This window comes from Eptatretus burgeri, chromosome 11 (assembly GCF_056783735.1).
Source record: "Eptatretus burgeri isolate ZD-2024b chromosome 11, Ebu_testis_v1, whole genome shotgun sequence".
Classification (NCBI taxonomy): domain Eukaryota; kingdom Metazoa; phylum Chordata; class Myxini; order Myxiniformes; family Myxinidae; genus Eptatretus; species Eptatretus burgeri.
Genome location: NC_140971.1, coordinates 31,231,475 through 31,255,698, shown reverse-complemented (window position 1 = coordinate 31,255,698; position 24,224 = coordinate 31,231,475). Strand labels below are relative to the sequence as shown.

The 24,224-nt window shown below is 43.6% G+C and overlaps 1 protein-coding gene across 8 annotated transcripts in view; it reads right to left on the bottom strand.

The window, feature by feature from the left end:
- LOC147016769 (uncharacterized) overlaps positions 1-24,224 on the bottom strand; it is a 452,599-nt gene that overhangs the window by 130,865 nt on the left and 297,510 nt on the right. Inside the window, exon 4 of one of the 8 annotated variants that reach the window (XM_085845740.1) lies at positions 19,050-22,675. The exons of the other annotated variants lie outside the window; for them this stretch is intronic. Coding sequence (XP_085701866.1) covers positions 22,670-22,675 — 6 coding nt within the window. The 3' untranslated portion in view covers positions 19,050-22,669. Of the gene's footprint in view, positions 1-19,049; positions 22,676-24,224 lie in introns of those variants that run through there. 8 annotated transcript variants of the gene reach the window in all.

Sequence of the window (24,224 nt, the reverse complement as noted above, 5' to 3'; positions counted from 1 at the left end):
GGTATACTACAATGGATACCAAAGGCAAGAGTGTATTAATTAGACTCAAAGGAAATTTGTAAATCAAAGAAGTAGAACACGAAAAGTAAGCCGAGGATCTTTGACAGTTTGACAGACCAATGTGAAGTCAGTTCTCGTATTTGGAAAAGCCAGTCCTCAAGCTTGGAATCTTAGGAAATCACAAAAGCAATAGAATGCAAACTGGAGACTTTCATTTACTCCACCGGTCAGAAGTTTTAGAACACCCCCATTTCTCCAGTCTTTACTGAAATTTAAGCAGTTAAATGTTTCAATGTACTCTGAAATTAAAGCATAGAACAAATAAACAATTGCAGAAAAAAAATCAATAAATCATGGAATCGTTTTGTTGAACAAAATTAAATCTAAATTTTTGACTCCTCAAAGGAGCCACCTTTTGCAGATATAACAGCTGAACATACTCGTGGCATTCTTTCTCCAATGGAAATCAAATATTGTTCGGAAAGTTCTTCCCAACACTGATGCAGAAGTTCCCACAAATGTGCTGCACTTGTAGGTTGCTTTGCTTTCACCCTTCTGTCCAGTTCATCCCAAACCAGCTCGATGGGGTTTAAGTCCGGAGACTGTGCTGGCCATTCCATGATTTGAAGCCTACCGTCTTGTTCTTTTCTTCTAAGGTAGTTCTGACATAGCCTGGAGGTATGCGTTGGGTCGTTATCTTGCTGTAGGATGAACCCCTGACCAACTAGGCGTAGACCAGAAGGTATTGCATGGCGCTGCAAAATGCTGTTGAAGCCCTTTTGGTTCAGGGTGCCAGTCACTCTGTGCAAGTCGCCGACTCTTGATCCAGCAAAAGAGCCCCAGATCATCAGGCTACATTCCTCCATGTTTGACAGTTGGTGTCACACACCGAGGAACCATCCTTTCGCCTACTCGGCAGTGTACAAAAACGCTGCGTGATGAACCGAAGATTTCAAATTTTGATTCATTGGTCAATAAGACCTTCTTCCAGTTTCAGTAGTCCATTGGCTTCATGGCCCCAGGTGCTTCATGTCCCAGACAAGCCTCTTTTTCTTATTTTGCCATCTCAGCAATGGCTTTCTTACTGCCACTCGACCTGTCAAACCTGCAGCTCGAAGTCTTTTCTTCACAGTTGAAACTGAGACTTCCTTACTTTCACCAGTGTTGAGCTGTGCTTGAAGCTGCTGTCCTTTGAGCCACCTATCACACAAGCTGTTGACTCTCAGAAACTGTTCTTCTGATTGTGTTGTGGCTTTGGGTCTGCCAGAACTCTTCCTGTCAAAGTTTCCTCCAGTTTCCAAGTGCCTTTTGATGGTGTAGAAAACTGTACTCACTGACATCTTGGCTTGCAATGCAATTTCTCAAAAGAAAAGACCTACACTTTTAAGGGTTATCATAATCTGTCTGTCTTCCTTTGTTAATTGTCTTTTTCTTGCCATTATAATAGCAATATACTACTTCCTGCAGTGCAATATTGTCCAAATAATGCTTCAGAGGATGTAGTAACACATTCTGTTCCAACACTGCTGTTATACAGACAGAGGGTTTGTAACTAATCAACAAAAGTTGGGACACCTGTAGGAATTGTTTGCATCAACTTTCAAGGCATAATTTACTTCCATTGCTGCAGAACAGCTGCAGTTGCTATCGGGATCGCTATCGAGTTGCTAACCTATTACTTGTTCCCTGAAAAGGGCCTTTTTTTAACAACTCTTAAATTTACATTATTTTTCAGTTTTTGATAACCTACCGTCTTGTTCAGGTCAGGTTCGATCTGTGATTATTGTCAGGTCAGGTTCGATCTGTGACCTGCAACAGGTACCATGTAAACCTGTACTAACCTGTTCCATGGTCGGGTTGTCAGCGACTAAACCTTCTCCCCCACCAGGTTTTCTGGTGAGGAGGGTGTTTGGATATGGACACCCAGCAGGATTAAAAACAAAACCTGTCAAAGGGCGGAGGAGCTCCTTGTGAGCCAACGGCCATCCATATCTAGTGCCCAACTGTGTCTGCGGACGTCCTCCTGCAGTTGGGTCACTTCTTATTAGGAGGTTGGTGGCAGGATTTGCACTCCGGCCACCGTAAAACCCTTCATTCCGCAAAACGCAAAAACGCAAAAAAAATCTGAAAACCCACTCCGTGGGAGTACCTCCTGTGCAGCTTCCCTTTGCAGGGCAGCTCACCGGATGATGGGATTGGGGCAAAGCCTTCGGGACCCCCAATCTTTGATAGGAGGGAAACCACGGGGTAACATCCCTGGGCCAGATTGTGGGAGAGTGTGTCGGAGTGGTGCTGAGGTGTCGTCCACCAGACGCTGGTCTCCTTGGGTTAACCTGAGGCGGTCCCTTCGGGTGGGTGCCTGGAATGTCCTATCCCTAAGAGAGGATGATCACCTGTCTCTGTTATCATCTGAGCTCAAGTGTTTGGACATCGGGATTGCAGCTCTCTCTGAGGTTCGGAGACCGGATTGCGGCGAGATAATGGTGGGTGGTTACACCTACTATTGGTCTGGTCGCTCTGATGGTTACCATACCCAGGGAGTTGCTGTAGCTGTGTCCAAAAAGCTGACCCCAATGATAATTGAGGTAACACCGGTCAACGAGCGTATTATGAGATTAAGGATTCGTCACTCCTTAGGTGTCATTTCCCTGGTCTCTGTTTATGCTCCGACTGAGGCGAGTGATCTCACCGTGAAGGATGCATTCTATGCCACACTCGAGTCTGTGGTTGATCAGTGCCCCAGACGAGATACACTTCTAGTCTTGGGGGATTTCAATGCATCGACTGGAACTGATAGGGACGGTTATGAGGTGTGTGTTGGTCCCCATGGGTCAGGAACTATGAACCAGAATAGCACTAAGTTCCTTGACTTTGCAAGAAGTCATGGACTTAGGGTGGCTGGTTCATGGTTTCAGCGCCCACAAGCTCATCGCTGGACTTGGTATTCCAACGCTGGCGGTGTGGCAAAGGAGATTGACCATGTCCTCATTGACGGTCGTTGGAGGATGATCCAGAACTGCAGGGTCTACTGGAGTGCTCAGTTCCTCAATACTGACCACAGGCTTATTGTAGCAATTCTAAAGCTGCACCTTAAATCCTGGAGAATGGTACCATCCCAGCCTAGGCTGGATGTTGCCAAGCTCAGGGATGAGAGAGTAGCTGAGGAGTTTGCGAACAGGCTGAGTGGACACTTGGGGGGTCTGGGTGCTTTGGGGGGTCCTGAAGAGTTGTGGAGCGCCTTCAAGACCACCGTCCTTGATGTTGCCAGTGGATGCCTTGGAGCTCACCGCAGGGCAAAGAAGAATTTTGTCTCTCAAGGGACACTGGATACCATTGACCAGAGTCGCAGGGCCAGGCTGAATGGCAGAGCTGAGCTGTTCAGGGAGCTGAGGCGTAAAACTGTACGTGCACTGAGGGTGGACAAGGAGGCCTATGTGCGAGGAATCTGTGAGGGGGTAGAGCATTACCTGTGGACAGGTGATTCTCGTCCCGCTTACAGGGGAATTCGCGCATTACGTTCATCCAAGCCCATCCCTCGGAGCACTGCAGTTCGAGCAGAGAGTGGTAGGCTCTTGACAGAGGAGTCTGAAGTGAAGGCCCGCTGGGCCGGTTACTTTGAGCGGTTGTACCAGGCTGATCCCCCAACTGTCGAGTTGGACGTCAAGGGTGTTACAATCCCTGTTGCTGACCCTCAAATCAACTGTGGTCCACCATCGCTTTTTTTTTTTTTTTTTTTTTTTTTTTTTTTTTTTTTTGTATACCTTGGTCGAGGCTCGTATGAGAGCTAACACACAACTCACAGCAAGGAGGCATGAGACAAGAGGGGTGGGAGTGGGAGGGACAAAACATTGGGGAACAGACACAGGTGAACTGTGGAAGGGAGAGGGATGGGGATGGGACGGGGAACATGGCGAGGAGAAGATGGACATTACAGGGACTTTCAGGAAGGAAAGCAGGAGAATTGAAGGAAGTGGGCTTGGGTGGATTATCGGGGGTAGAAAAGATCGAGGATTTGGATGGGGGAAGATAAGAGGTGGTGGTGAACAGCTGTTTTGAAAGCCTGCAGGGAAGAAAGAGAAAGAATAGAGGAGGGAAGTTTATTCCAAAGGCGGGAAAAAAAGAGGAATGAAAGAGTGAAGATGAGCAGTGATTCGTGATTTTGGTAGTTTTACCAGAAGCGGGTTGTTGGCGGACCTTGAGCGCCCTGTGGAAATGTGGTTGGGACAAATCGCAGAGAGAGCAGGGGGCAAGGCTGGAGAGGAGTCGGTAGAAGACAGAAAGACCACCGACCAACCTGCGGTGATTGAGTGAGAGGCCCAAAGACTCAGCTTCATTGCGGGAGATGCCAATGATCTTAAAAGCTCTGGTTTCGACAGCGTGAAGTCGAGAAAGGTGGGAGGCAGGAGCACCAGCCCAGAGGGGAGAGCAGTACTCCATCAGGCTACGGACAAAAGCTTTGTAAGTAGTCAGGAGCTCAAGAGGGCCGAGGAAGGACTTTGCACGACGGAGGATTCCCAGTCGGCGACTGGCTTTTGAGGCAAGGTTGGAAATGTGACTTTCCCAGGAAAGGTCATGGCAGATAGTGAGACCCAGAAGCTTGAAAGAAAAGACTTCTTCCAGAGGATTGTTGAGAAAGTGGGTGGGGGGTTTTGTAAACGGTCCTTTCGAAGAGACATAGTGAGAGTGTGAGATTTGTCTGGATTGAAAGACATGTTCCACGTGTTGGACCAGTTTGTGATTTTATCCAGATCTGCAGTGAGCGAAGAAGCTGCTGCTTGCCGGTCTGAGGGATGACAGATGGTACGGCAGAGGGTGGAGTCATCGGCAAAGAGAAATAGAGGATTTTCCAGAGAGTCCGAGAGATCATTGATGAAAACCAGAAAAAGAACAGGGCCCAGAACGCTACCTTGAGGAACTCCAGCCTGCACAGGAAGAGGGGATGAAAGAACTCCATTTAGGGCCACACGTTGACTGCGACAGGAGAGGAAGTCTGCGAGCCATGAGTGGAGATGGCCTTGAATACCATGGGAAGAGAGTTTGGTGAGTAGGGCAGGGTGCCAGACTGTGTCAAAAGCACGTGATATGTCCAGGGATACGGCTCGGATTTCCTGTCTGGCATTGAGGACCTCCATCCATTGATGGGAGAGCAGTAGCAGCATATCCAGGGTAGAGTGACCTGGTCTGAAACCAAATTGATGATTGGAAATCAAGCCATTGGAGAAGAGGAAGGATTTCATGTCTGAAGCAATGATGGATTCCATAACCTTGCTGCTGATGATTGGGAGAAGGCTGATTGGTCTGTAGTTACAGGGATCTGTTTTTGCACCTTTTTTATGCAGGGCAGTGATGTTAGCAGATTTCCAAGCAGATGGCAGATGACCTTGGGAAAATGAGAGGGTGAATAGAACAGAGAGAGGGTGAGCAAGAGCAGAAGAGCAGGCTTTGAGGACACGTGGGCTGATGCCGTCTGGACCGGTTGCAGAATCTGACTCGAGGTTTGAAAGCAAGCTCTCCACCTTGTCAGGAGAAAAGGATACAGAGTCCAGGGACAGTTGGGTGCGACTGGGTAAAGTGGGTAGAGATAGTGATGGGTTTGGGACACAAGATTTAGCTGCAAACACCGAGTTTAGACATTCAGCTTTATCACGTGTGGAATCAGCAGTGCGGCCATTTGAGGTAAGGGAGGGGATGGAGGGGGAACATACACCAGAAACAGATTTGATTAAACGCCACCAGGATTTTGAGGAGGGAGAGAGGTTTGAGAGTTCAGACTTGAGATGAGAAAGATGTTGTTTTCTGGCTCTCCTGAGGGTAGATACACACTTGTTCCGAGCTTTGTGGAAAGAACTGAGATTGTCCTCAGTTGGGTTTGCTTTCCATGAGGCAAAGGCAAGTTGTTTCAGGACAACTGCCTCACCACAAGCTTCAGTAAACCAAGGGCGGGAGGAAGGGTAAGACAACTGAACACGAGAGGGGATAAATCTGTGCATGAGGGAGAGCAAGTTTCTTTGAAAGAATTCCCAGGATGAGTTGATGTTTGAGAAAGTAGTGATAGGAGACCAGTCTGTAAGTTTGATGGCTGCTCGGAGACCCTGCCAGTCGGCTTGAGTGAAATGCCAGACTCGACGGCGGTGAGGTGGTTCTCTGATGACAGCCAGAGAGATGTCCACTTTAACAAGGACGTGGTCAGAAGAACCAATTGGAGCGAAGGAAGAGCAGCAGATATTGTCAGGGAAATTTGTCAAAATCAGATCCAGAAGAGATGGAGTACCATTGGTTGAGATCCGGGTCGGGAAGTTGACCGATTGAGTCAGTCCCAATGAGTCACAGAAAGCTTTTGCTGATGTCCCATGGCAGGTGAGAGAGGTACCCACACCTAGCCAACTGGCGTGATGACAATTGAAGTCGCCACATAAGAGGAAGAGAGAGTTTGGATGAGAAGATAGAAGATGGTCCATGTTTTCGGAGAGTGAGGTGTAGATGGAGTCATCACTGTTCGGTGGACGGTACAGCACACATATAAACATGAGGTGGGAGTGGAGGGGAAGCCGAAGCCAGAGGTATTCCTGGGGGTGTGGGGGAGTGAGAGCAGTGCAGGGAGAGTGAGGAATAGAGTCTTTGATGAAGAGAGCAACACCTCCACCAGGACGAGGCTCAGGTCTGTCATACCGTAAGAGGGAGTAACCAGGGAGAGATACTTGGGAGTCAGACACGTCTTGGGAGAGGAAAGTTTCTGTTAGGCAGATAATGTCTGGTTTGTCAGTGGCAACCTGCATGGAAAGATCTGAAAGGTTTGAGCGAAGGCCCCGGATATTTGAGGTCCACACTTTTAATGAAGAGGTAGGGGAGGAGGCTTTGGGTGCAGGAGGTGGAGGGGGCGGGGGAGGGTAGGACGAGGGACGAGGGGGGGAGGTAAGGAGGGTTGCTGAAGGAGTGTGGGGTATTGCAGAATAGCGAGAGGCGGGGCCGAATGAGGAGGAGAAAAGGCTCTGTGGTGCTGGGAGAGAGGGGGGACAAGAGACAAGGAAGATGGCAGTTGAGGATTTGAGGAGGTGGAGTGAAGAGATGGAGGTGAGAGGGCAGTGGAGGGAGGCAGGTTGGTGGATGAGAGAGGGGGGGCAACTTAGAGAAGGAAGAGTGAGGGGGGATGAAAGGTGGGAGAAAGGTGAGGGGGGAATTTTTGAAAGAGGTGAGAGGGAGGCTTGGAGGGAGAAGAGTGGGATGGTTGCTTTGAGAGTGAGAGTGAGGGGTGAGGGGGGGTGAGTTGGCACTGAAGTTGGAAAAAGAATGGTTGATGGAAAGCGAGCATCCATGGCAAACTGTGGTTTTTAAAAGTTTTAGGTCAGAGATGCGATTTAACACAATTCTTGATGGATGCAATGAAGGCGAATTCAGAGCATGGAGAGAAGAAGCGCTGTTATAGTTGGATTTTTAGGCAAGGAATGAAGGAGAGGTCGAAATGAGAGCAGTCTGTTAAAATAGCAGAAGAGAAGTGCATTGTGAAACAGTAAAGAGTACCACATGTGTGAGAGAGGAAGATGAAGCATTATAAGATCGTTTTTGTTGTTAATATTAATGTATGAGAGAGTTCAACAGATTAGGTCATGGAAGTGTAAAAAAAAGAAATCGAGGAAGACGAGGAGGAAGTTAAGAGGAAGAAGAAGTAGCAGAATCGGGAGAAGGTGAGCGTGTTGTTGTTGTTGTTGTTGGGTATATATATATATATATATATATATATATATATATATATATATATATATATATATATATATATATATATATATATATATATTTTTGAGATAAGAAAGAGATTAGTTGGGAGAATGGGGGATGTTTGGAAAGTGGGGAGGATGAAAATTGAAGGTAATGGGGAGGATAGAAATTGAAGGAATGGGGAGAAAAAAACAAACAAAGAAACAAAAAAAAACGATCGAACACCGAGTGGAACCGGTAGGCCTCAAACCTAGGACTAGGCCTCAAACACCAAGTAAGAACGTCGACATAAATACTCACAGAATAGCACGATTTTTGAAACAAAACCGAACTAGGAACACACATTAACATGTAGGTGAGAAAATTAAACAGTTAAAGCGGGACAAATAACAACCGGAACTTAACTTTGAGAATGTCAGCAGGGAGCCCCGAAGGAGACCTCTTGCCGCTCAAAACCGGAACCGGAAGCTTGTGGAAACACGGGCTGTGGTGAACCAGTTGAAACGGGGCAAAGCTCCAGGGATCTGTGGCATCCATGCCGAACTTCTCAAGGCTGGTGGAAATGCTGCACTCGTGTCGTTGCATGCAGTTTTGTGCTCTGCCTGGAACACAGGCATCATCCCAACTGACTGGAAGAGGGGCCTTGTTGTCCCTCTCTGGAAAGGGAAGGGTGATCACCAAGACTGCAACAACTACCGAGGGGTGACGCTGCTCTCAGTGCCGGGCAAGGTCTTTGCTCGGATAATTCTCGATAGGGTTCGCCACCATCTGCTTGAGCACGAGCGTCCAGAGCAGTCAGGCTTTACACCAAAGAGGTCAACGATTGACCGTATCCTTGCACTTCGTGTCCTCACCGAACGCAGACGAGAGTTTCGGCAGGGGCTGCTTGCAGCCTATGTTGATCTCTGTAAAGCGTTCGATTCAGTGAATCGGGATGTCCTCTGGAGGATTCTTGGTCTTCGTGGGGTGCCACCAAAACTGATCGATCTGATGTCTGAACTCTACTCTGGTACTGAAAGTGCTGTGAAGTGTGGTGGTACCATCTGACTTATTTCCAGTTGTTACTGGAGTTCGTCAGGGATGTGTACTTGCCCCCACACTTTTCAGCACTTGTATGGACTGGATTCTAGGGAGGATGTCGGAGAGATCAAGTTGCGGTGCGTCATTTGGGAATGTCAAGATCTCGGACCTTGACTTTGCAGATGATGCAGTCATCTTTGCGGAGACTGTAGACATCTTCTTGGGGGCCCTCGAGGTGCTGAATGAGGAGTCGGAGCCGTTGGGATTACGGGTTTCTTGGGTCAAAACTAAGATCCAGGCTTTCGGTAACATCTTGGATGCTGCTGTCCTGTCTGTGTCTGTTTGTGGTGAGGATGTTGAGGTCGTGGAGAGATTCACTTACCTTGGCAGTGATATTCATGTCTCTGCTGGCTGCGAGTCAGAGGTCAATAGACGTCTGGGTCGGGCCTGGGGAGTCATGGATTCACTGGATCATGGGGTGTGGCGCTGCCGGTACCTGTGCGGGAGGACGAACGTCCGAGTCTTCAGGTCCTTGGTACTTCCAGTCTTGCTCTTTGGGTGCGAGACTTGGACTCTGACCAAGGATCTGAGACGGAGACTTAATTCCTTTGGTACCAGGTCTCTTCAGAGAATCCTTGGCTATCGCTGGTCGGATTTTGTGTCCACGAGCGGTTGCTGAGAGAGACTCGGATGAGATTTGTTACCTGCATAGTCCGTGAGCGTCAGTTGCGGCTGTATGGACATGTGGCTCGTTTTCCTGACTCTGATCCTGCTCACCAGATTCTCTCGGCGAGGGAGTCTCATGAGTGGAGGAGGCCAGTGGGTCGACATTTCACTCAAGCCGACTGGCAGGGTCTCCGAGCAGCCATCAAACTTACAGACTGGTCTCCTATCACTACTTTCTCAAACATCAACTCATCCTGGGAATTCTTTCAAAGAAACTTGCTCTCCCTCATGCACAGATTTATCCCCTCTCGTATTCAGTTGTCTTACCCTTCCTCCCGCCCTTGGTTTACTGAAGCTTGTGGCGAGGCAGTTGTCCTGAAACAACTTGCCTTTGCCTCATGGAAAGCAAACCCAACTGAGGGCAATCTCAGTTCCTTCCACAAAGCTCGGAACAAGTGTGTATCTACCCTCAGGAGAGCCAGAAAACAACATCTTTCTCATCTCAAGTCTGAACTCTCAAACCTCTCTCCCTCCTCAAAATCCTGGTGGCGTTTAATCAAATCTGTTTCTGGTTTATGTTCCCCCTCCATCCCCTCCCTTACCTCAAATGGCCGCACTGCTGATTCCACATGTGATAAAAATGAATGTCTAAACTCAGTGTTTGCAGCTAAATCTTGTGTCCTAAACCCATCACTATCTCTACCCACTTTACCCAGTCGCACCCAACTGTCCCTGGACTCCGTATCCTTTTCTCCTGACAAGGTGGAGTGCTTGCTTTCAAACCTCGAGTCAGATTCTGCAACCGGTCCCGACGGCATCAGCCCACGTGTCCTCAAAGCCTGCTCTTCTGCTCTTGCTCACCCTCTCTCTGTTCTATTCACCCTCTCATTTGGCCAAGGTCATCTGCCATCTGCTTGGAAATCTGCTAACATCACTGCCCTGCATAAAAAAGGTGCAAAATCAGATCCCTGTAACTACAGACCAATCAGCCTTCTCCCAATCATCAGCAAGGTTATGGAATCCATCATCACTTCAGACATGAAATCCTTCCTCTTCTCCAATGGCTTGATTTCCAATCATCAATTTGGTTTCAGACCAGGTCACTCTACCCTGGATATGCTGCTTCTGCTCTCCCATCAATGGATGGAGGTTCTCAATGCCAGACAGGAAATCCAAGCCGTATCCCTGGACATATCACGTGCTTTTGACACAGTCTGGCACCCTGCCCTACTCACCAAACTCTCTTCCCATGGTATCGAAGGCCATCTCCACTCATGGCTCGCAGACTTCCTCTCCTGTCGCAGTCAACGTGTGGCCCTAAATGGAGTTCTTTCATCCCCTCTTCCTGTGCAGGCTGGAGTTCCTCAAGGTAGCGTTCTGGGCCCTGTTCTTTTTCTGGTTTTCATCAATGATCTCTCGGACTCTCTGGAAAATCCTCTATTTCTCTTTGCCGACGACTCCACCCCCTGCCGTACCATCTGTCATCCCTCAGACCGGCAAGCAGCAGCTTCTTCGCTCACTGCAGATCTGGATAAAATCACAAACTGGTCCAACACGTGGAACATGTCTTTCAATCCAGACAAATCTCACACTCTCACTATGTCTCTTCGAAAGGACCGTTTATAAAACCCCCCCATCCACTTTCTCAACAATCCTCTGGAAGAAGTCTTTTCTTTCAAGCTTCTGGGTCTCACTATCTGCCATGACCTTTCCTGGGAAAGTCACATTTCCAACCTCGCCTCAAAAGCCAGTCGCCGACTGGGAATCCTCCGTCGTGCAAAGTCCTTCCTCGGCCCTCTTGAGCTCCTGACCACTTACAAAGCTTTTGTCCGTAGCCTGATGGAGTACTGCTCTCCCCTCTGGGCTGGTGCTCCTGCCTCCCACCTTTCTCGGCTTCACGCTGTCGAAACCAGGGCTTTTAAGATCATCGGCATCTCCCGCAATGAAGCTGAGTCTTTGGGCCTCTCACTCAATCACCGAAGGTTGGTCGGTGGTCTTTCTGTCTTCTACCGACTCCTCTCCAGCCTTGCCCCCTGCTCTCTCTGCGATTTGTCCCCACCACATTTCCACAGGGCGCTCAAGGTCCGCCAACAACCCCCTTCTGGTAAAACTACCAAAATCACGAATCACTGCTCATCTTCACTCTTTCATTCCTCTTTTTTCCCGCCTTTGGAATAAACTCCCTCACTCTATTCTTTCCCATTCTTCCCTCCAGGCTTTCAAAACAGCTGTTCACCACCACCTCTTATCTTCCCCCATCCAAATCCTCGATCTTTTCTACCCCCGATAATCCACCCAAGCCCACTTCCTTCAATTCTCCTGCTTTCCTTCCTGAAAGTCCCTGTAATGTCCATCTTCTCTTCGCCATGGTCCCCGTCCCATCCCCATCCCTCTCCCTTCCACAGTTCACCTAATGTGTCTGTTCCCCACTGTTTTGTCCCTTCCACTCCCGCCCCTCTTGTCTCATGCCTCCTTGCTGTGAGTTGTGTGTTAGCTCTCATACGAGCCTCGACCAAGGTATACAAAAAAAAAAAACCTGATGGGAAGATAAGGGATGGATGGCAAAGAGAGAACTGGTGATGTACTGTAAAGAAGAAAATGAAGGTCACTTGGAATAAAATCGGAACTTGGATCCAAGACCAACAGAAGCGGCAGAGTTCATAAGAAGCTTTCTTTGACAGGTGGCATGACTGGATAATAAGCTTGGAAGCAATTATACATACAAAGATTGGTAACAATCCACAAAGCATGACAAGAAGAGATAGTTAACGGATTAAGACATGGATGGATGCCTTCCTTATATTATTATGGATGCACATTCTATTTGGTTAAGAGAAATACAATATAGTGAAATTTTTTCATAAATATCACACAAGTCGATGTGGGTAAACATCATGGAATGGCTAAGCCATAAACGTACTCCTCTTAAAATGACATAGTACGATGAAACATTGTGCACTGTGTTTCATAAACTGGAAACCTGGTATGAGTATTTAATATTGTAACTCGCAGCAAATATGCAACAATTGCAAGAGATGTTGCTTTGTTTTGAGTTGTATTTCAAACTTGATAAGTAATAGAGTAAGATTATGTTTTTCTCCACTCGAGTCTTTTTTTGACTTCTCAAAAAGGAATGAAAAAAATGAAAGGCACGTTTCAATGATGGTGCACACGTTTCTTTGTTGATACCTCGTAATGTATTTTTCAGATATATTCTGCCAAGGAAACCGTTGTGAATACATTGAGATAGCAGTCCTACAGTACATCCATTACTCTTTTTTTTACTAGTTATAAATCATCTGAATATCACGTCAGTTACTAAATGAATGGTGATATTTCACTACGCGGCCCCGACTGCAACTGATGGTCAGGCCTTCTGTTTCTTTCTGGCAGCCCATTAATCTCCCTTCACTAGTATGTGTTCTTGTGACACTTTTAAATTGTACGCCTCCTTCTTGATTGGCACGTCCTTTGTGGGGCCAGGAGTGCGCATGAGAGCACGTGGAACACTGCAGTTTTGAATCACATATTTTATTATTTTTTGTTTGCCTCTTGTGCTGTATTTCTTGAAGCGGAATTTCTCCGACACATTGGAATTTTATTGTTCTTTTCTTCCTCGAAGAGTTGTGGATCGATTTGGTAGGTAAAGGTAATTGAGCTAATACCTTGCGCTCTCTCATGTTATTTTTGACAAAGTGAAGCAGAAAGTGAAGACAAAATATATATATTTTTTTTAAGCAGTAAACTATCTGTTATTTGTATGTAATTTTTATTTTTAATGGGGGAGGGGTATTAAAAATTATCAATCTATTGACATGGGTATTTTGAACAATCTAAGTTTATATGTAATCATTTAATTATATCATCCAAAATGGTCTATTATGTCTCTAATCCACTGGATATACTGTAGGAATAGCACGACCTTCATGTATCACAGAGCACACTATATTAACAGATATTTGGTACAGTTATGGTATATCTGAGCTGTCAGGTTAGCCTAGGCCCTAGAGGTATGCACAGTCGTCTCTCAGCTGTCTGACTTGGGTTTGAATCTTGATCCAGCGATAAACTGTCATCCTGGTGTTTTCCAGGCAAGATAATAAATCAGTGTGTATGCCGTCCCTCGGATAGATGTTAAACTGAGTGCCCCACCTGCCAGCATTCGTTGGTGGGCGTTAAAGATCCCACGGTGTCCTTTGTGAAGAGGAGGGGAGCTATCAGCGGCACCCTGAACAAGTTCCAAATTCCTGTCTGGATTGACCATTGGGAAGGCAAAAAGGCAAACCATCCAGCATAACCCTTGCCCAGAAAGTGCTTCAGTAACACCAATACTCTGTAAAGAGTATGGTACATATCATCATGGTGTGGCTGGTGTCAGTAGTTGCAGTTAACCTGGTCATGGAGGAGTTATTGTAATGCAACTTTTCCAGGACTGGTGACGATTGGCATCCCTGCTAGTGGAACAAATATTTCGATGACTTATTCACCATTGCACATTGGGACAATGTTTACCAGCAACTGGGCCAGGTCTTTTGCAGCAATAAATTCATGGACGGAATTGAGAAAATGAGAAATGACCTTTTTGGATGTGGAGGTTTGCTGAAATCAAGATGGATTTTGGGAACTTCATTGTACAAAAGAAGGACAAATGCCTGAAATGGTGCTTCACCTTCTTTTGAACGGAGATTAGTATACCTCTCTCAACACTCGATTAAGAAAATTTGTTGTCCTTATTTATGCAGACAAATTCCAGTCCTTAAAAAGACTTGTTTTCCATTCTGTCTACAGAGCCAATCAACACAAATAAATTGTTTGAGTTAAATGCTTGCAATACTATTGGCCACAAACATAGTGTTGCTTGCATACTAACACCTTGCTGCCTGGATGGTGTTATCCAAAAATGCCAGAACCGAGAAAATAACACTGGCGCTGGATATCATTACCATTTGACAAAAATATTTACATGGCTTTACTCTATGATAAATGACAAATCCTTTGTAGTCAATGAAGCCCAACTTCAAGAGATATATGGCCAAAACAGTATTATCATTATTATTAATATTTTTATGATAATTAAATATTAACATCATTAATATCACTTCAATTTGGCAATTTAAGCCAATTAGCCATAAAGCATATAGCTCTCAGGAACACTGAAAATCCTCGTAGTCCCTAGTGTTGCTGCCTTCTGGAATAGTCGTAGCTTTACTGCAACACCTAACATTTCCAGATATTTCTGAAACTTTTACATATGCAACCCTCTTCACACACTGCACTGAAGACCACATATTCACCAAAGAAACAACAATAAACAGTTGAAAACACAAGTAAGAAGAATAAATCAAGTAATCATTAAAATGCTCCCAAAATCACCTAATTTAAGATAAATTAACGATGTGAGGTTTGCAGCAGTACTGTATGTCCAAGAGAAAATAACATGTAAACAACGAAACAAAAAATATAAATCTGACAATCTGACCAGAAACAAAACACCACTGTGGAAACAGAGACTTGAGAAGCAGAGAGACTGACTGAGGGTGGGAATGAGACAAACTGAACAATTCAAGAGGGGAAACAGAAGCCCAAAGCTCATGAAAAGAATCAGAAATATAAAAAAAATACAACAATACAAATAAAAAAGAAATACAACAAAGAAAACAATGGACTAGAACCAGTATAGCTACTCATAATAAACTCCAAATACAACAGGGAGCAAGGAAAATTAAAAAAAAACTACAATGAGGACAACATTAGAAGAAATCAAAATCCCAACAAAAATTTTTTGGTTTGAAAACAACCAAAAAGTTCTACCGAAAGCTATGGAAACAGAAACAAAATGTGACAACTCCGAAAAAAACAATGAGTTTTTTTTTGGAAAGGTTTGTTTGAAGATGAAAAAGAACACAACAAGGAAGCAGAGTGGATATGACATTTGAAAAAGGAAAAGCAACAACTACAGGATATGTACCCAATGACAATTGATGAAAAAAAAAATATTAAAAAACACCTTGCAAAACTGCCAAACTTCAAATGCCCAGGCCAGGATGGGATTCTGAACTTCTGGCTAAAGAAAGTATACATGCTATCCATACTCACAACGCTCCAGCATTTAACGAACTCATCCTTGAGAAACAGCCAATGGATGAATAGTTCTCAGAAGGCAACACTCTCTTAATCCCAAAATCTGAAGAAACCCATCAACCAAACAAAAACACATGCCTACCAAAAACATACAAACTTTGAAGAGGTATAATTACCAATGTAGTTGATGACCACCTCTCTCAACAAGGAGCTTTAGAGGCAGAGCAGAAAGGATGTCAAAGAGGATGTTATGGAACAATAGACCACTTATTGTTAAACAAAACCATCCTCAAAAACTGCAAGCTCTGACAAACCAACTTATGAACAGCCTGGATAGATTACAAAAAGCCTTTGATAGTGTCCCACATTCATGGATTATAAAATGCATGCAAGTATACAAAATTGACCCCCAAATAGTCACACTGATTGAGAAAGCAATGATGCTCTATAACACAATGCTGATACTACCTGACTTGGAAGGAAATATTGATATCCAGTAGTAAAGATTTGACGTGGTATCTTCAAGGTTGACAGTCTTTCCCCCCTCCTGTTTTATATGCCTCTGGCCTCACTGAGTAACCTCAACAATGAACAAGGACACAGATACAATCTGACATGCAATAGAAAAATGACCAAAGAAACAACAAAAGTAACACACCTTCTGTACATGGATGATCCAAAACTCTTCACCTCAAATGATAAGAAATTGGCAGATCAACTAAAACGAGTAAAGTAGTACTCGGAGGACATCCAAATTGAGTTTGGTCTTGACAAATGTACCAAATGCACATTTATACAAGGGAAAACAAAAAGAACAGAGACATCTCAATCGATGAAAGCACAACAATACAGGAAATAGAAAACGAAGAATCCTACAAATACCTCAGGATAGAAGAAGGCCCCCAGGTACCACACAAAAAAAAAATGTGTAAAATAATTAGAAAAGAGTACATACACAGAATAAGACCAAATCTGAAGTCATCCCTCTCCCTAAGAAACAAAACCAAAGCTATAAACCAACTCGCAGTACCAGTATTCCAATATAGCTGTGCAATTATGAACTGGCCACAATTGGAGATTACTAATTTAGACACCAAAATAAGGAAACTTCTAACTATTCACAAGATGTTCGACAAAAACTAATACATCCCGAGGTTGTAATTACCGAGATGAGAAGGAGGAGGTGGTCTGATGGAGTTTAACCAAGTCCACAGGACATCGTTTATAGGACTAGCAGAGTATGTCAAAATATCAGACTATCAGGTGACATTTGTACACAAGTAAGAAAACAACAGACCAGAAAAGGGATGCTTAATCCATTTTGCAACAAACTTCCAAAAACAGATGCAAATGATGGATTCTAGACAAGAAAATGAAACAGAAACAAACACAGCCCCAATGATTGCAAAGAAAAAAAAAGGAAAACTTCAAAAAGAAATATCAGTAGATATACTCTGACAAATGGGAGAATGATAAAAGAGCATGAAAATTTTTAAAAGAGCTTGACAGGATAGGGATCAACAAGAAAGGCTCTTTGGAATGGCTAAGAAGAGGTAAAATTAGTTGAGATGGAGAACGAGTCATCATAAAGGCCCAAGATCAAGGACACTACACCAATTCCTTTAAGAAAATGGCAGGATTGAGCCAATCGGCCAAATGCAGGTTTGGTGGGGAAGAAACAGAAAGTACCAGTCACCTCCTTTTGGTGTGTAAAAAATTCATGTCGGAATAGTTGCACACAGAAAGACATGACAGCATCTGCATAGTAATCTACTGGCACATCTGTAAACAATTCAACATCCTGGTTCCAAAACAATGATGGACACACAAACCAAGTCTAATTCAATTGAAAATGAACAAGTCATGCTCACGTGTGACAATATATTCTCGTTAAAGTGTGGACACTGCAAACAAAGCACTGCGTCCGGATATAGTGCTAAAGCACAAAAAGGAAAAGTCGGCATTGTTGATCCAGGTTTCAGTTCCCAATAACTTTGGACGAAATGCTACAGAAATCAGGAAAATGACCAATCACCAGGATTTAAAAATGAGGTTAAGAGGATATGGCAATTGAAGAAAGCTGAAATTATACCAGTGATAGTTGGAGCTACAGGAATGATAATGAAACCCCTTACTGAGTACTTAAAAATCATTCCGAGGAATATCACGAGCTACAAGTTATTTTGTTATCTCTGTTCATTTCTGTCTTGCTACAAGTGGAGGCTGTCAGAGGTTCATTGAACATTTTGAAAAGAGCCATGAGAACGAGGCTATGAGAATGAAGTTCCACAGTTTGGTTCGTGAAACATGATCCTTCACCAAAAAACAGGAGGTGGAGATTTTGACTTCTGGGAGAACCCCCTCCCACGTCCTGAAAGCCGCAAATGGAGATAACCACTGATGAACGCTTCACTGCTTTCCCTGTGTTATTCAACAATTTATAGAACACTCTCAAGGTTTCAAAATTTCTTTATCTCAGTCTTTATTTCTTTTCTACAATAACATGTGATAATGTGGCTGATGCTCACTTCTCATACAGCTACTGCAGTATCTGGTCATCTTTTCTCATTCTCATGGTCATCTCAAACATTCCATCATCCTACCAATATATTAGACATAGTACCAATGACAATCTTGCTTTGGCGCATTATTCTACACGAGCAAGTTGCCCTTGCCCACATAGCATTCTAAATGGGGTAGGGATTGAGATGGCAAAAATGCAAATGGAATTTTCCGTCAATGAGCCGGCAAGCTGGGAACAACAATTCACATTTATTGCCACAACCGATGCAAATTAAATGCTCCGATGGTGGTGAGGTACTCAATTTGAAACCATTTCTTCGGCATATGTAGCCTTTTGATGCCAGGGACTTTTTGATATTTAAAAAATTGTATTGGTGTCAAAGACAGTCTCAAATTGTAAATTAATAGTTGGATAATCTCCATTCTGTTCAATGCACGTTTTGCAATGGTCAACCAAATTTTGATCCGAGCCTCGCTTCTGAAATGCTCTTAATGCAGTGGTTACGGCTATGCTTACAACTTCAGCAGACGTCGAATATCTTCCCCGAAGCTCGTCTTTCATTTTCGGGAATGAAAGGAAGTTTCACCAATTTAAATCTGGTGAATTATGGCATTTGATGCAAAACTTCCTGCTCTCCGGACTCTTACAGGTTGTTTTGGTGCTGTTTTGCATGCAATGCAGCAATGTCATAAACCTAAGGATAGCAATGTTTTGAAGACCTGGACAGTTTATTTTTCATGCTGAAGGTCTCAGATGATTATGTGCAGCCTTATAGCAGTAGTCTCCACTCACTGTTTACACACCAAACTGCACAAATTTGAAAATTTCGAATGTGGTTATAAAACATGTGAGGAACTTTAATGTTCTCTTTTTGGTGTTTGACCTTTATGGACATGGATAAGTTGGCCCTTTCTACTCTGCTGAATGAGACAAGTTCGGGCTCATCATTGTCATACCAGGTTTCATTTCCATGAATGTGGCAATCTAAGAAAGTATCGCCTTCCTGATTGGGGGGGGGGGGGACAAAGATGCTGTTGACACAGAGCAAGCCAGTTCTGTTTATTCTCCTACATGAGGAATTGTTGTACCAATTTTGTCATCACGTTTCTTTTTCACAGATCTTCGAAAATGCAGAGCGCCGTCAAACAGCAACTTTAGTACTGGTGTACCCTGTCACTGAGTAATGCACACCAGTCTGGGCAAGCAGCTGACATAGATGATCTCTGGATGTGCAGCTTATTGCCATAATTGAAAGCATAACCATAAAGCACAACACCAAAATCCACAGCCATTCAATGGTTACACACTTTTGCACATTTCCAGAAACTATTCGTACAGGTCACTGGTATAATCAAAACCAGAGAGTTGGTGTCAAAGCCACCCAATGCTCGCCTATTTATACATTTATCGTTTTTAAAAGACAAGTCTAATAATATTTTTTATAAAGCATTGCAGTGAAGTCTGATCCAAATAATTTTAAAGCAATATATGTATTTGTATATTGTAATCAGTAAGCTAGTACACATATTAAATGAATAGCAAGCATCTAGTATAAACAGGCGAGCATTGGGTGGCTTTGACACCATCTTAGGTTGAAATTTAAAAAAATTTCAAAAATCATTTGTTGATTTTAACTTCACTACACCAATAATATACCCCAAAGGAACCTCCATGCCAAATATCAGCATCCGAGTGCACATATTAAATGAATGGCAAGCTTCTAAATAACTTGCACCAAAAACTTTAACGTTGATGTGCTTCAAAAAAGTTAAGTTCAAAACAGGTCAAAAATTTCAAACATTTGAAATTATTTTTTAGTTTCAACTTCACTACACCAATAGTATACACCAAAGGAACCTCCTTGCCAAATATCAGCATCCTAGTACACATGTTAAATGAATGGCAAGCTTCTAAATAACTTGCACCAAAAACTTTAACATTTTCACGCTCATGCTGACGCTGACGCTTATGCTCATGCTAACGCTCACGCCAGGGGTATCGCTATAGCTCTCTGTTCTTCGTACAGGCGAGCTAAAAATATGGCCATGAACCTGAATGTACCAATTCATGAGGATCACCGAATATTCATCAATGCTGGGAGTGTGGATGTTCCGCTGATGCTGTATGTTAGGTAAGGAATTAGTCTAGAAGCCAAAATCTGTAGCTAGCCTAGAAAATAGGTTCGCTGCTGATTTCATGTTAGAATGGTGCAACTGGTGTTTTTGAAGAGTCTAGGCATGATCAAGTCTAGTTCCACTTGTTGCCAAGTCTGCATCTGAATATTATGGCCGCCATGACAGTAATCAAAATGGCCGCCATCAGATTTAGTCTTTTTCTTACTGCAAATTGTACTAGCCAGAAATTTGTCATGATTGTGAAATACTATGTAGTCTGACACGAGGAACACTATTTTGTGCTTTATTTTTGTACTGGATCACAACTTTTCACATAATTGACAACTTAAAGACGAAATTGAAAATGCACATACGAGCAACAAATGTGAAAAAGAAAATGTTTAGCACTATTGATGGAGATGGGTTTACAGTCAGTCAAAGGTTATTTCAACAGCTGTCAGATTCTTTCTAACACAAAATTACGTTGCTTTGCAGAAGAGAAAAGTGTTGTGAGAACACCCAAGTACAATTTTCAGAGCTATTGATCGGCTTGTACACTGAACGGGTTCCTACAAAGGGCTTTGCATCCACATGCTTTCGTGCAAGGCAGTCCATTCCGTGTACATTTGCACCGTCGAGTTGAGCATGACCCACGGCATTTGCATGTCGTCAGTTCTACACAGTAAGCAGTAATAGGCTGTGCAGTCATGAGTCGCGGCTGAAATGTCTCGTTGCCATCTTTGACGACCTGTTCCCACCCACAGTTCTCAGATGCAGGTAGATGTGGTTCAGATTCCAAGGCTCTTCTCCACACAAAAGTCTGGTAGTGCGCTCGCTTGATGTGTAGAATCAGAGCATCGCGAGTTGGAGGCAGATTCTCAATAGCTTTGGTCAGACTGAGAAACAGATCACATCTTACTCGCTGAATTGAGTTATCTTGGCCATGAGGGTCATAAAGCCTGCAGACAAATGACTCAGCATCTGCAATCACACTCTCATCAGGAATTTCCTCTTTGCCTAGGTTATTCAACAGGTGGGAGTTGTTTTGAAAGACAGCCCATGCAGAGCGCTTCGCAATTCCAGCAAACTGGCTTGTGCTGTCTGAACCTGTCACTGCATGAAATGCCAAAAGTGACTCCCTCTGCGAATCTGGGATATTGATGGAGTCAATGGGAATGTAGTGTTGCTTTTTGGGTGTCCCTGCATTCATCCAGAGAAAGGGACTGAGATGTGGCTGATAGGCAACAAGGAGAATGAGGACATCAGTGTCCTGAAGCCACATGAATAATGTCTTGGCAGATGCTCAGAACTTTGTTCTTGGTATCTGTCTCATCTGCTTCTTCATTGTCCATCTTGTCAGTGCTGTCACCACCACAAAGAAGCTTTACAAGCATGTACAGGGTTTCAGGTACAATTCGCTCTGCATTTTCTGTGTTCAGTCCACCGATAATGCTATGCCCTGGAGAGTGTTTTACGTCACTGTAAATCTTTATGCCCACTCTGAAGATCCAGCTAAGGATTTCGTTCTCATGATGAGGCAGACTGCACTGGGCCAATTCATCTTCTTCAGAACTTTCACCTTCTTCAGATAAATCATTCACGGCGGTTCTCATGGCAAACTTTGTCACAGGTGAGGACGCAACTATGAGGGGTTTTGTTACATCCAATGGCTGCACGAATGTCACCTTGTCACTACCAAAGTGAACCTCCACTTTCTGCTTGAAATTGTAGCTTTTGTAGGCTCCAGCCTCAATTCCAAAATCATTCAATAACAGCATGCTGTAGTGTTCCCAGATGTTTTTCAGGGTAAACACATGTCCCTTCTGCAGCTCTTTCTCAAGCTGGTTCATCACATTTCTGAAACAGATGCTTTCAGGAGACTGGTTTTTCTCTCCACTCTCCTTTTTATACTTTCTGTGAAAAGAAATATAACACTTGAGGTGATATTTACCTTCAGCTGCCATCAAGTCTGAAACACCTGCAAACCTGTGACGCATGGTGGGGTCAAATTGGGCCAAACTAAGCATCCTGGATGATGTGTGATCAAATTCAACATTTGTCAGGACACCAGCTTTTCCAGGAATGTCAGTCTGGCAGAAAGCACATTTTGACCAATCCATAGCGCTGTGCGCGGATCTTAGTGACTTTGGGACATGGTATTTCTCTGAGGAACCTGATGTTGTGGGTATCTCTTCTGCGTAAGTCACAGATTGTGGCTGAATCCTTGACTTCAGTCTGTCTATTTTTTTGTGCATGAGTAAAGTCACTATAGCAGAATTTGTGCCATTGAATCTTTTCGACGTGCTCCGGTACAGAATATTTTCTGATTCTTGAGAATGAGTCAACATATTTAGCTTCATTATATTTCTCTCTTTCTTTGCAACATTCAGCTACAGTTTTCACACCAACGATTGTAGTCTTTCGAAGTGGCGTTGACTTGCTAGTTTTTGAACTGTCCTGGCAAATAAAGCATTTATTCCAGTCTACATGCTCTTCTTCTTCTCGATCCCTTGAACCCCCTGTGAGAAATCTTGTGGCTTTCATTTTTCAGTTAGTCCTGGGTAACAGAAAAACACACAGTTATGTAGTTTAGGTTCATTTTATAGCAAAGTTGTAAAATTCATTGATTGTGGTTTGTATAATCAGACATTCTAATTCGAGCCTGAACATTTCTTTAAAAATAATATAGTGAAAAACAAGTCATATTATTTTTAGAAAATGGATGGAGCAATGTTTTTTTCTATACTCCCATCAGCTCAGGCATGCTCAAAAACATGGAAATCGAACCTAATTTTGTAATTTCATGTCAATTTGCGGCTGAAATATGACGAAAAGTGTATTTAATGGCGACCATTTTGTAAACTGTCATGGCGGCCATACTATCCATATCCAGAGTTGGCAACAAGTTGATTCACGTTTCTGTGTGTCTGGACAGTCAATTTACACCTGTTGCACTATTCTAACACGGAATCAGCAGGGTCGTACACTATTCTGCATTGGGCCTCCTGACTAAATTTGGAATTTAACCAGGATGCTGGCGACCACTTGCCCCCACTTCACAAAAGACACACCATGATATCTTTACCGTACACTAATTAACTCCAGCTGATGAGACAACCAACTAAGAACCTAATGATAAACATACACCTTTTTGAGTTTGAGCTCATGTTGTTAAAGAGCCCTCATTTAATACCATGAAATACAGTGGAAGGAATTTTCAGACCATGCTATTGTTTCAAACAAACATTTGATTGTTGATGCGACCAAATAAATTTCTGGAATCTTTGCCAGCATCCACTGGCAGAATTCAGACATCTTCTATCCTGAAGCTTCTGGCTACAGCCACCCTCCTTGGTATTGTACAAGTGCCATTGTTTTATTTACTTGAACAAATCAAGCAGTGAGACACATTTCGGCCAGTAAAGAAACACGATACATGTAATTATGCAATCACCTTCACCTTTTCATCTACACCAAAAAGTTTCAAGTGCAGTAACACAAATTATGGGTTGAACTCCATTGAATGAGGTTAGTTCCAAAGAAGCTTCTTGTTGTTATGCTTGTACCACCTATCCCCACACACTGCATGAAACATCATGTTCAAATTTTGATGCACGGAAATGGTTCCCATGTAAAGCTTTGTCATGGACTCTTTGGGAGGAGGGAATTGCGACACTCACTGAATCATCTTTCGCACATTCTTTTTGACGGCAGCAAACACTTCTCTACCTTTGCCTTGATAAGATTTGTTCCTAAATGACTTGATCCTACACACCCATCACCATTCCAACCACTTATACCTTAATCATACACTTTGTCAATGCATTTACACTCATCAAGCCTTTCGCCAAATACTGGCAGTGTTATGCATTATGTTTCTTCCTTTAACATGTTCCTCTCTTTGCATTAAAGTTTATTTTTCTTGATTTAATTCATATATTTTTTTTACTGTTTAACAGTCCATCTGCATTTACAATATTGACCAATGTCCTTCCTTGATATACTTGGCTAAAGTTCTTAATTCTTGTGACAGACAAAGAGCCTACCTTCCCTTCTGGAGACGTTTCAATTGCCCTCTTCCCTCCAGGACTTCAAGCAAGCAGTGA